The sequence below is a fragment of the Chanodichthys erythropterus genome, chromosome 22 (assembly GCF_024489055.1).
Source record: "Chanodichthys erythropterus isolate Z2021 chromosome 22, ASM2448905v1, whole genome shotgun sequence".
Classification (NCBI taxonomy): domain Eukaryota; kingdom Metazoa; phylum Chordata; class Actinopteri; order Cypriniformes; family Xenocyprididae; genus Chanodichthys; species Chanodichthys erythropterus.
The window spans coordinates 11,059,133-11,072,515 of NC_090242.1; the positions used below are offsets into that span (position 1 = coordinate 11,059,133).

The window sequence follows — 13,383 nt, forward strand, 5'->3', positions numbered from 1 at the left end:
CTAGACCCACCATAAAAACATCCTTGTTTGCTAAGTAAGCTGCTAGAGTGACTGTAACTATTCATTCCTTTAAAGAGAAAGACCTCAGATGTGGAGACTGCTGACATATTGAAACTTTAAAATATAATAATAAAAATATTTTAATCTAGCATCATGTAATATTGTAAATATTTATGTACACTAGTGTTCAAAAGTTTGGGGACTGTAAGATTTTTTAAATATTTTTGAAAGAAGTCTTTTCTGCTCATAAATGCTGCATTTATTTGAACAAAAAATACAGTAAAAACATTAATATTGTGAAATATTATTGCAATTTAAAATAATCATTTTCTATTTGAATATATGTTAAAATGTACTTTATTCCTGTGATCAAAGCTAAATTTTCAGCATCATTACTCCAGTCTTCAGTGTCACATGATGCATCAGAAATCATTCTGATATGCTGATTTGCTGCTTAAAAAACATTTCTAATTATCAATGTTGAAAGAAATGTGGAAAACATGATACTTTTTTACATTTAAAGTCTAAAAGAACAGCAATATTTTGAAATAGAAATCTTTTGTTACATTATAAATGTCTTTTTGATCAATTTAATGCATCCTCGCCTGATAAAAGTATTACTTTCTTTTGATAAATAAAATCTTAATGTGCGTGTGTGTTTGTGTCTCTGTAGGAATCACTGCAGCTGAAGCGGAAGCAGTTGTGCAGTCAACAGGAAGACGCTCGTGAGCTGAAGGAAAACCTGGACCGGCGCGAGCGAGTGGTTCAGGATATTCTGGCCAGTTACTTGAGCCGCCCTCAGCTGCACGACTACCAGCGTTACATCCGCATCAAACCCGCCCTGCTGATACGACAGCGCCACCTGGATGAGCTCATACGTCAGGGGGAGGAGCAAGTGAGGCGGCTGGAGGACACCCTCCCCCCTGAGTACCACCCAAAGAACACTGACCCCGCCCCCCAAACGCAAGCTTGTTTTAACTCCACCCACCTGTCACGTCCCACCACTGTGACCTCACTCTGACTCCGCCCATCATAGAATGATGCTACTCACAGCTGAGGAGGAATATGACACTGACGATAAGCAATGCACATAAACAAGTGCCTTAAATGAAGGAAATGGCGGAGTCGCACCTCAGACTTTTTCTGAATGTGCCGTTGCACATTTTGACGCAGAGTGTGGTTTTTGCCCATGAGACATCATCATCTACACTGCGCCACTAAACAAATGCACAATGCATTTACACTTCATACTAAGCATATATCACAACACTGAAGCACAAGGCACAGCACAATGCTAAAATTGGCTAAAACACGAATAATTTCCAGCCCTGTAACTTCTGAGCACTTTGGAACAGATGAACCACTATGATGTCACAGAGAAAAGAAGAAACTATTGAACACACACACACACACACACTTACTGCCTTTTCTTTTAAATTTCTGTTGTCAATAAATGCGACAGCTAAATATTTATGATTTTACGTTTAGAAACAACTTTGTACTCTGTACATTGCTGTACATACTCTGAGCAATCCCCTCGTGATTTTAAAATGTAGATGGTTTAAACGTATTTTTGTAAGCAAATTACTAGCGAGGGTGTTTTTGGGCGGCTTTAAGAGGTGCTATTATATCTAAATCATGACAATAATGACGGTTCACTGGCACTTGAACACAATATCAGTACTTTTTTTCAATAGCGATTAAGAAGTGAAAAGTCCGTTAAAACTGATATTGAATGAATATTATTCACAACTCGGCTGCATGCAGGGTTTGATCGCAATGCACATGCCCAACTTATTTTGCCAATAGTATATTTTATTTTAATTTGTGGCTGTTTTTTATTTGGAGAACATCTTTATTCACGAAGTATCATACCCCATACAGCTGTAATTAAACACAGAAGCCGCAATAGCAGCAAACTGTAGATGCTCATAATGGAAGCGTTTATATTGGACTGTTCTTGTATAAGAGCTGTCGTGATCTGATACACATGCTATGTTTTTGTTTTCCGATGGGCCTAATTCTGAAGAGAAGGTTCAGCCATGCTTTACACTGTTTAAAAGCAAAAAAGAGCACAATTGGAAGGCAAAATAAATCTATTTTTTAAATACAGCCATATTGTCTTGGTTTTGCATTATTTGCAGTTTTCATATATTTGTCATTTAATTGTAATAAAAAATAAAATAATGATGTTTTATGATTGCTCAAGTCCTGTCATTGAAACTAACCTATAAGTATTGTTATTTTTTTACTATATATATTTCAGCTGACAAACTAAAACTGCATTAAAGGGGTTGATTGATTTTACTTTTTTAACTTTAGTTAGTGTGTAATGTTGCTGTTTGAGCATAAACAACATCTGCAAAGTTACGACGCTCAAAGTTTAATGCAAACAGAGATATTTACTTTGACAGAAATCACTGTTTAAGGACTACAACAAACGGCTGGTAGAGACTACAATGAGCTTCTTCCCAGGTTGGTGACATCACAAACCCTAAAATTTACATAAACACCACCCCCGAGAACACACAACAAGACCATGTTGGGCTGCTTTAGAGAAGAGGAAGAGTTGTTTTAGTCGAGTGTTGTTACCATGCTGTTATTTTACGCCGGACTGCTTCAGAAACGAGGGTCAATTCAACGCTCGATTTGCACAAAAGATGAACATGATGGCACATGCTAGTGGATGAGTTGAATCAACTCCACATCAACTACATACATTTATCCACTAACCATTCAGAAACGTCCAGTTTCATTCTAAAAGTTGTAACTTGAGTCTCTCCATCAGTGTCGACTCCAGTTTGAACAATGTAAGGCTGAACACCGTTACTGACAATCCTCATTTTGGCTGCGTGAGATTCTCCAGCTTTGTTTTTGTTGAGCTGTTAAAGCTCCGCCCTCTTCTGGAAAGCATCTGGAAGCAGCAGCTCATTTGCATTTAAAGTGACAAGTGTTTTTGCTCACACCCAAATAGGGGCAAATTTGACAAGCTATAATAAATGATCTGTGGGGTATTTTGAGCTGAAACTTCACAGAAAAATTCTGGGGACACCAGAAACTTATATTACATCTTATTATATGTACATCTTGTATAGGTCCCCTTTAAAGATGCAGTAAATAATTGAGAAACTGATTTGAAATCAACACCCAAACAAACACACCCCTCCCTTCATTGCTCCACCCCAAAAATAACGAACACACACAGGCACTTCTGGTGCTTCAGACAGCTCGTGCAAGTAGCGGAGTTATTCTAATGTCTCTCCAAGGCTAAGCTTTTCCAATATTCCAAGTTGTAATCTTTCCAATTATATTCCTCTCCTCTGCCATTTTCCTCTTTGGTAAAAGCTCTCTTTCTACAGTCTCTTTGCAAATGTCCCGCTTGTTCACTCTCCTCCATCATGAGTCTGCTGATTAGCTAGAGTGTTTTGGCCGTGGATCAGTCTGATCCACTCTGTTTTTCTTTTACACAGCCAGGATTATGTACAAACACAATTTTTTCAGCACACACACACACAGAGCAGTTTATTTAGGTGTTGATTTACCAGCGTTTCTCAGAAATCGCTTACTGCAGCTTTAACAGATTTCACTTTTATATGTGCTCATTCCTCTATCTTCTCACGTAAGCAATTACTGCATATTTAATGACTGGTGTACTTGTTTTTATAAGCCATATTTCAATATTTCAGTATTGAATATTCAATATTAAATTCAGATATCACTGCTCAACAAATATGCTATGCATCTGAAATATTCAACCCAAAGTTGGGCCGCATAAGTGAAGTTCCGGGTATATTCTGACTGTTTTGCATTTGCGCAAAACCAGTTGTTCAACCAAGTAGAAAGAGCAGACAGTTTCAATGCGTACTTAAAAATATTTTAGCATCTAGAAACTACTTTTTTAAGCATAATCACTCTTTTAATCATAAATCCATTGGAACGTCATGGAAATTGTTCAATTGATCATAAGGCATGGGAGTCCTGTTATATTAAACTTTATTCTTGAAATGATCCTTAAGAGAGAATAAGGTCATTTGATAACGGTCATAATATGGTCAGTACTTTAAAAGAATACTGCAACAGGAAACTAGTGAGTGAAAAGAAACTGCCAAACAAACAATGTAATGGTAACCAGATCACAGATCAGTGTAATGACTAAACCATAATGATATGGGCTACTTTATCATGGCTGTGCAAGCAATCTGAATCATTTAAACAGCAGCAGGCGGTGTGATGTCCGGCCTCTAAAATGTACCTTTTGTTCAAATATTATTAAAGGTTTTGTAAGCATATTGGTTGTGCTTAGAGTCAACTGTTTTTCCTCATATTTAAAATATTTCAAAAATATTTTCCTCATATTTTGATGGTTTTATTGAACTTATAGGTTCATTAAAAACAAACATGCCCTTCGGACATCACTTTTGGCCTCAAAATTGTTTTGAGGTTATGGCGTGTAATTATATTAGAGGTCTGAATATGTTGCTTGTACCACAGAGAATTTGTTTGCCCTTGAAATGAAAATGCTGCAAGATTTGCTTGATTTCAAGGAGAAACAATTTGATTGGTCTGTGAGGCAGACGAACACATGCTATTGAATTAAAGGTCAAGACGGTTTTACAAGGTCAAAGTCTTTCTGTTTTATTCAAAATAATAAAGCTGGAGCATAAAGGTGCATCACAATGTGTAAATATTATGCAAGACTTAAAGCACTCACAACACTCCCTGTGACATGTCGAAACATGACGCAAAACTTCATACACATAGATCGCTCTGTGATGTTTCCATGGAAGAAAAAAAAGGTTAAACTGTGATAGGGAGAGAAAGAAAAAAATCCACCAATGAGGTCATGCTAAACTCTCTTCCCAAACTCTGTTTTTCTACCTCTCTCAGATCAGACAGAACACAAAAAACAGGTTTAGCTCAGCATGCAAATCATCAAGACTTGCAATTCAAACATGAACAAACAGAACTTTCAATCTCACATAAACTCAGTCCACAAAATGACACTGAGCAAAATAAAAAGAGAGAGAGAGAGAGAGAGAGAGAGAGAGAGAGAGAGAGAGAGAGAGAGAGAGCGCTCAACCTGACTTACTCGGTTGTTGCTTAAGCAACACTCAAGGAGGTCTGTGAGTTACGACTGGAATGTTCTTCCAAATGAGTTGGAATTTGGAGGTTTCTTTTTTATCTCTCATCCAGTGTTTTGAGATAAGGAGGAAAAGTGAGTTAAAGATTAAACGTCTAAACCAGCTCAGTGCTTATCTGTGGTTTTCATCATGGACACATGCCGTGCTGGAGAGCGTATGAGCAACATGTGAGATCATGGGAAGAAAGACACCAACTGCAACATCCCAATACAAAAATAAAGTAAACTGTAAATGAGATTGAAGAAGCTCACACCATCACACTCAGAGAACATGGATATTTCTGAACTGCATAGTTTCCTAGATTAAGCACAGAGGGGGACAAAAAGCTTCCAGTGCCTGCAGAGCTTAAAGGTGAAAACAGTTATAGGGAACTGAAACTAATTTGGTCTTGCAGAGGAAATGAAGAACTTATGAGCAGAAACCATATTTAGATGATCCTCAGTCTGAAACAACATGAGCTTGTATCAGTATGAAGCAAAACGCTGAGACAAGAATCATTAAAGGGATATTCCACTCAAAAATTATCATTTTAAGGAAAATGATCTTTTGAGGAAAAATATATATAATCAAAGACTGCTTTTTTTCCATACAACGAAATTCAGTGAGGTCCAAACCAACAGTGGATGCCACTGACTTTCATTGCATGGACAAAAATATCTTCTTTTGAGTTCCATAGAAGAAGGCCAAACAGGTTTGGAAAGACATGAGAGTGAGTAAATAACGACAGAAGTTTCATTTCTGAGTGAACTAAGCCTTTAACATAATGTTTTTTATATTACAAGAGAGGTATTTAAAGATTTAGTTAACTTCAGAATTCAAATTTCCTGATATTTTACTCACCCCCATGTCATCCAAGATGTTCATGTCTTTCTTTCTTCAGCTGAAGAGAAATTAAGGTTTTTGAGGAAAACATTCCAGGATTTTTCTCCATATAGTGGACTTCAATGGGGTACAACAGGTTGAAGGTCCAAATGTCAGTTTCAGTGCAGCTTCAAAGCGCTCTACACGATCCCAGATGAAGAATAAGGGTCTTATCTAGAGAAACGATTGGTCATTTTATAAAAAAACATAAATTATAAACTTCTTAACCACAAATGCTCATCTTGCACTGCTCTGCAATGCACCATCCATTACGTAATCACATTGAAACGATCATGTGTGACATAGGCAGAAGTACCAATCCAGTGTTTACAAAGCAAACATGAAAAGACGAAGTTAAACGGCCTTTACAAAAAAAGGTAAAACAATGATGTCGGACGATTTTGAAGTTGGAGGAGAAAATGAAATTGAGTTTTTTTGCCCTAACATGGTACGTGACCTTTCCAATATGATTACGTAATGCGTGGCGCATCGCAGAGCAGTGCAAAACGAGCATTTGTGGTTACAAAGTATATACTTTTTTTATTTATAAAATGAACAATTGTTTTGCTAGATAAGACCCTTATTCCTCATCTGTGATCATGTAGAGCCCTTTGAAGCTGCAATGAAACTGACATTTGAACCTTCAACCCGTGAAGTCCATGGAGAAAAATCCTGGAATGTTTTCGTCAAAAACCTTAATTTCTTTTCGACTGACGAAAGAAAAACATGAACATCTTGGATGACATGAGGGTGAGTAAATTATCAGGAAATTTTAATTCTGAAGTGTACTAATCCTTTAAAATTGGCCTCACAAGGAAGGTTCAAAACACCAGAATATTTAAATGACATTCACAGAAAACACTCAAACCCAGTTTTGGACATATATAGAGTTACAAAGCAAGAACAAAACAGAAAAACATTGTACCGTTCAATGCAAGTTGCCATATTTTTAATCATAAAATAAAGAAGAAGGGACAAAGTGCTTTTACACCAGCAAAAAAAGTGCCACCATTATGAGTCCCTACAACAATTTAGCCACTAAAAAGTTTCTGGGCTAGTCTTGAACATCAAATGAGACTTGTGCTTGAACAGTGCTGCAATGGACGAATTTCTTTTGACGTTCACCTTTGTGGTGGCAGCTCTTACGGGCAGATTTACTGGCATTGCTGGACAACCACTGATGCGTTTCTGTGGGGCACCCAGAAGTTCTAAGGTGCCCCGGTGTTCGTCTTTTCTCAAGTACTGCCATGGTCTCTTCCCGCTGCTATCCCGTATCCGCACATCAGCTTTGAACTTGTGCACCAGAAGCCGAATGAGTTTCTTGTGGCCGTGAATGGCCGCCAGGTGTAGTGGCGTGTAGCCGCACAAAGTTTTCGCGTTAACGTCTAGAGTCATCCCGACTTTGTCAACTCCGTACCACAGCGTGTTCAGGACGCGATGATCGCCATGCTTTGCAATCCAGTGGACAACGGTGAAGCCAGATATGAAGTCTCGTTTGCTCAGGAGGTTCGGGTCATTTCGGAAGAGAGCGTAGATGTCGGTCCACGAACCTGTTGCTGCTTTGACAAACCAGTTGTGCTCTCTGGAGTCAAGAGGGATGGACGAATGTTTGCTGCTGAACGACCCATCGTGCACGGAGGTTCCCAGACTTTGTGTGGATCCAGTGGGTGATGAGAGGGAACTGTATCCTCGGCTAGAGGATGCAGTGACTAAATTGCCCATGCTTAGAGTCGAGGACAGCAGCTGGAGACGATTGTGCCGTGCCGAGATGTTGTCCTCTGGGAACGACTGATCCAGGTCTTCTCCGAGACTCCGACACATGCGACTCCGCAGACGGGATGTCAACCGCCGGGCGATGGGTCCGTAACGGGTCTCCGGGGAACTGCTCCGTGTAGATGTTCTCAAGACCTCGTCATCAAGGTGACCCATCGAGTGGTGCAAGGACACGATGTTGCGGCTCGGTTGGTAGAGTTGCGACAACAACTTTGCCTCCTGTGTGCGACGCAGGAAAGCGCGTACATCTTGTCCTCCAATTCCCTGATCGCTAAAGTGCTCCTCGTGCCCAAAATCCTGCGGCCAGCCAGTATCAGGTGGAGTAGAACAAGGTGAGGGGATTGAGACGCTATCACGACTAGAGGATAGACTCGAAGGCTGATGGAGCTGCAGATCCGTTGCACTTGCATGGACAAGAGGGCCGTCTTCAGGCAAGCCATGCATCTGAGACTTATACTCGTCCTGTTCTTGGATAGGAAACCCATTAAACCCTCCATTCAGTCGTAGTAGACTATCATTGCTTTGGCTCAGGCTTGCATGAGTGTACGCCTGCGATTGAATGTGTGGAGAAACAGGGCAGTCCAGTAGACAAGGCGAAGACTTGTATACATGAGACTGTCCGAGGGTTGAGCGCAAAGGCCATACTTTGGCGACAGGCTCGCAGGAGTGTTTGGTGTGAACGTCAAATGTGTTTGCATTCAAATTTTTCCTTTCAACCTCATAGTAAGCAGGGGCTACGAAGGACATCTCGCAACCATCTGCTTCCCTTAATTGTCTCTCTTTGGCAGGGTAAACAATGTTGTGTTCCAGCTCTGTTGCTTTTGATTCCCCTGGCTGTTCAAAGCTCTTGCCGCTCCCACTGGAGCGACTGTCTGTGTCAGATGGGGTTGGTCTTAAAGGGCAGGTGTCCTTAACCTGTGCTGCAGAGGAAGTGGAGACAGCAGGTTGTTCCCTCCCATGTGGTGATGAAGTTTTGACAGCTTTCTCAAAAGTGGGAGTACAATCATTGTTATTATTGTTGCTGTTGGTTATAATACCAGCAGCTGGCAAGATTTCAACACGAGCTGGGATGGTTAAATCAGCTTGTGGCTTACCGCTCGCTGGTTTAGAGTCTCGTTCTTTCTGTCGCTCGGGCTCGAGGTTCTTGGCGATGTCTCCGAGATGCACACGGTATTTTTTCTTCAGCACAACATGAGACACACCCTCCTCCTGCCTCACAGTCGCCACGGAGTTCACATACCTCTTAAATAACTCCCGGTTCTGCTCTCTGTCCTCGTCCTCTCTTAAAAACCGCTTGTAGTGGGTTAATAAATCCGCGTTTCGCACCTTCCCGCCGTTTTTGACGATGAAACGCAGCACGGATTCTTGAGTGAAGTCGGTGGCCATGCTCGCGCCGTGTGAATCACTCTCGTGTTATCGCAGAATCACACTGAAGGGACCTGACGAGTGGTTTCTCCTGTTGAGATTGTAACTCCGCCCACTGGTTTCTCTCTCAGTTCCACCTGCATACCTGAGTGCTGAGATACCTGCACCTCACACATCTATCTATGAATGAATGTGTATATTTATGTATAAACTATCTGTCTATTAATGCATGAGTATATTTATGTATAAACTATCTATCTATTAATGCATGTGTATATTTATGTATAAACTAACTATCCATTAATGCATGTGCATATTTATGCATAAACTATCTATCCATGTGTATATTTATGCATAAATGATCTATCTATGAATGCATGTGTATATTTATGCATAAACTATCTATCCATGTGTATATTTATGCATAAATGATCTATCTATGAATGCATGTGTATATTTATGCATAAACTATTTATCTATGAATGCATGTATGTATTTATGCATAAACTATATGAATGCATGTGTATATTTATGTATAAACTATCTATTGATGTATGTGAATATTTATGTATCAAAACTTTGGTTTGAAGTCTAGTGATGAATGCTTCAAATAGTGAAAACCTGCTTTATGCATTATTCAAATATTTATACTATATTTTAACTGCTAAAATATACTGTAGCCTATATATTGTGAAATATTATGAGGACTTCATTAAATATGTTGTTTTAAATGGACAAACAAGTATACATTTTTGTATTTATTTGTTGCAGTGGTACCTAAAAGTATTTGGACACTTGAGAATAGTGAAAAATGTATGAATTTCATTACTTTAGGTAAAAACATATCAAACCAAGTAGCATTTATTAAAAAAAAAAAAAAAAAAAAACATTATAAATAACATTTCACAGAATAAAATGGTTGTTTTGATTTATTAAAATATAAAATGAAGACAAAAAGCATTGACAGTTGTGGGTGAACATTCATTGTCATTGCATTGAACCTGTGGTTCCTCTTCTGTGTGAACTTGAGGAGAACTGACTGCATACACTAAAACATTCATGCACTAAAAATCAAGACAAATTAAGTTAATAATGGAAAAATATCCTGTTTTTTATTATTATTATTATTATTATTATTATTGTATGCAATAAGCAGGAACGTCACTACTCTCTCTTGCAAATTATTTTACTTCTGCTTGAACTTATATGAAACATTGAAGTTCTAGTAATTTAATACATTCCTATCTGAATAAATAATTTATAATTACACTTACCTGGCATTTTAGACTTTAAAATCTCAAAACACATTTTCTTCAGCAACTCATCCATTAGCTAAAGCACACAAACGTGACCCTGGACCACAAAACCAGTCATAAGTCGCACAGGTATATTTATATTGGTCAAAATTATCGATTTTTCTTTTATGACAAATATCATTAGGATATTAAGCAAAGATCATGTTCCATGAAGATATTTTGTAAATTTCCTACAGTAAATATTTCAAAAAATTATTTTTGTGAATGGATATGCATTGCTAAGGACTTAATTTGGACGACTTTAATGGTGATTTTCTCAATATTTTGTTTTTTTGCACCCTCACATTCCTGATTTTCAAATACTGTCCTATCCTAACAAACCATACATCAATGGAAAGCTTATTTCATTTACATTTATGTATAAATCTCAATTTTAAAAAAATTGACCCTTACAGGGTTCCTACACATTTTCCATTTCAAAATTCCATACTTTTCCATACACACATTTCCAGACCTTCCAAACGATTTCTGCCATTGGTAAGCCTTGGTCTCCTTTTCTATGTTTTCCCTTTTACATGTTTGTAGTCCGGGTCCTACATGCTTTTAGTGATTTTTAAATTAGTGTTTGATTGTTGAAGTTTTGTATTTAGTAATCACGTCTAGGCCCTTCTCTTCCTAAAACCACGTACCAGTGTGACTTTTGTTGGGGATTAATCTACAAGTACTAATATATTCCCTGTTTAACAGGTTGGCGTAGTGACTTAGTTTGTTTCCCTTTCTGACCATACCACTCGCTACATAAGTGTAAATATTTAATTTCTCTATTAAATCGATACATTTACTTTATAGACATCCTTCTGTGATTTATCCATTCAATGTTTGCTCTGTTGTCGGTATTAGTTGTTGGTATCGAAGCATTTCTATAGAGTAGCCTACGAGTACGAATAGCCTAAACAAGTGCAGTATGATAGTTTCTGTAATATTTTAGTAATGTAGGACTTTCTAAACATATGTGCAAAGTGAAGAGAAGTGAAAAAAGTGATGTGTATGAACTAAATAGTTGTAGGGGGGTGTGGGGGCATCCTCCCCCAGGAGAAGATTTTTGTGATTTCAACATTTAAACGAAGCATTCTGGTAGCCTGACTACGTCAGACTTCCTACTTCCGCTCAATTTCATTTCGCTTCTGTACTCAGTCTGAGACAGCGTCAGAGCTTTCTGTTTACCACCGGTCTGGAAACAGCCGGGCCAATCAACGAACAGAGGGCGGGCTGAGAGCCGTGACGTAGATGCTAAGCGCCGAGTTTTACATTGTAGGTTAGAGAAATCGAAAACCGAAACGACCGCGGAAATGGGAAACGAGACACGGGATGCAATTCGCTCTGTTATGGAGAACATTCAACTCTTTTTCAAACTGAAGCCAGAACAAGAAGAGTGTTTGATAAACATTTGTTTTATCATGTGTTTACAACAGGTTTACAGTGGAAGTTCAATCATAGATTTGAGTTCGATGCATGATGTCTGTGCTTCGATGCGGCTGTACAGGCACATAACATACCTCATAACTAAACGTATCTGATTGGCTTACGGGTAACCAATGATTTTAAACTTCAGACAAGCGCCCCCTGGCGAGAGAGAAAACACTTCTCTATTATGCCATTCCAGACTCTGTCTACGAAGCAAAGTGAAGTAGCAGAGTCTGGTATTACCAGGCTAGCATTCTGGTGCACTCTGACAAGAAAATAAATGGAAAAAACATTTCAAGTAAAATTAAATAAATAAATAAAAATAAATTGGCACTAGGGCTGTGCATTGACAAATTTAACAACTCAATGCGATTTTGATTCAGAAGCTTGCGATTTGATTTTGATTTGATTCAGTATTTGTTAATTTGGGGCCTATCAGGTACAGTACATGGCAAATTTCCTCAGAAAAAAACCAATGTTGTAAACTGTACAGGGAACCACAGCTGGTACATCATTATAATAATAGGTTAAAATGGATTTGTAAGCTACTTACATATAGGCTAAATTACACATAAGGAAGTTTTTATAATAATTTTTTAATAAATCTTTAATGTCAATTATTTTTCTACTCTTTTTTTTTATGTAGGCTAAACATTTAAATGGTGGCTGTCATAAAATGGATTTATACATTCAATATTGAAGCACATGTTAAGTACAAATACAATGAATATGCAATACATAGTGCATATTTTTAGCAAAATGCTCCTCTCAAAGTTAATTTTTATAGTTAAATAACGAGTTTTTGGACATTTAATGGCTTTTCTGAGGTAGGCTAAATGTGACATTTTTACAAGCTATTTTATTTGAAACACTGATTGATCAATTGCATGTGACATGATACAGATTTTGGTAAGTTGTACTGCATATTTCAACATTGGAAGTTAATTTATGTTTATTTTGTGTTGTAACTAGTAAAGCGGATGAGATGGTTGGTTCAAGAGTGCTACAGCGATCTATCACGCCACAGAACAGAGAGCACCAAGAAAGATTGCGACTCACTCCAGATTATGGGAAAGTAGCCCATTTTCAATTCTTGTGAGAATCCTGTGACAAGCACACACTCGCCCCGAAAAAAACTCTTTGGATCTAAACGATTCACATAAATTACGTATTTTGATTCAAAATGGCTAATTTTGCCAAAAAGTGACTAGTTTGCAGGTATGATAAATTAGAAAACTGAATAGAGCCAATAGTCTGGAAACACAAATATTTTTCCATACTTTTCCAGACCTGGAAATTACTCAAATCAAATTCCATACTTTTCCATACCGCGTAGGAACCCTGCCCTTATGACGGTGGTCCAAGGTTACAAATCACATACAGAACACAATAGATTATGTAAAAATCATGACCCGTGTATCAGTCATGACCTTTCAAGTTCTCTGTTAGTGAGTACAATGAGCTTGACAGTAAAAATATCATTTTTCATTGTTAAAAGTACAGAATTACTCCAAACACACACA

At 38.1% G+C, this 13,383-nt stretch overlaps 2 protein-coding genes across 10 annotated transcripts in view; one reads left to right on the top strand and one right to left on the bottom strand.

Annotated features, from left to right (window-relative positions):
- The window catches only part of shroom3 (shroom family member 3), a 109,087-nt gene extending 106,895 nt beyond the window's left edge, over positions 1-2,192 (top strand). For all 9 annotated transcript variants that reach the window (XM_067374994.1, XM_067375003.1, XM_067374999.1 and 6 more), the window contains one exon: positions 674-2,192. In XM_067374994.1, coding sequence (XP_067231095.1) covers positions 674-1,021 — 348 coding nt within the window. In that variant the 3' untranslated portion in view covers positions 1,022-2,192. The remainder of the gene's footprint in view (positions 1-673) is intronic.
- Positions 2,193-6,794: 4,602 nt separating this feature from the next.
- Positions 6,795-9,185, bottom strand: LOC137012982 (ankyrin repeat domain-containing protein SOWAHB-like). The gene has a single exon (XM_067376525.1). The coding sequence runs from the start codon at positions 9,159-9,161 to the stop codon at positions 7,041-7,043; it is 2,121 nt and encodes a 706-aa protein (XP_067232626.1). The 5' UTR covers positions 9,162-9,185; the 3' UTR covers positions 6,795-7,040.
- Positions 9,186-13,383: the final 4,198 nt, after the last annotated feature.

Excerpts from the sequence above, each read along its gene's own strand:
- LOC137012982 (XM_067376525.1), bottom strand. The coding sequence starts at position 9,161 with ATGGCCACCGACTTCACTCAAGAATCCGTGCTGCGTTTCATCGTCAAA.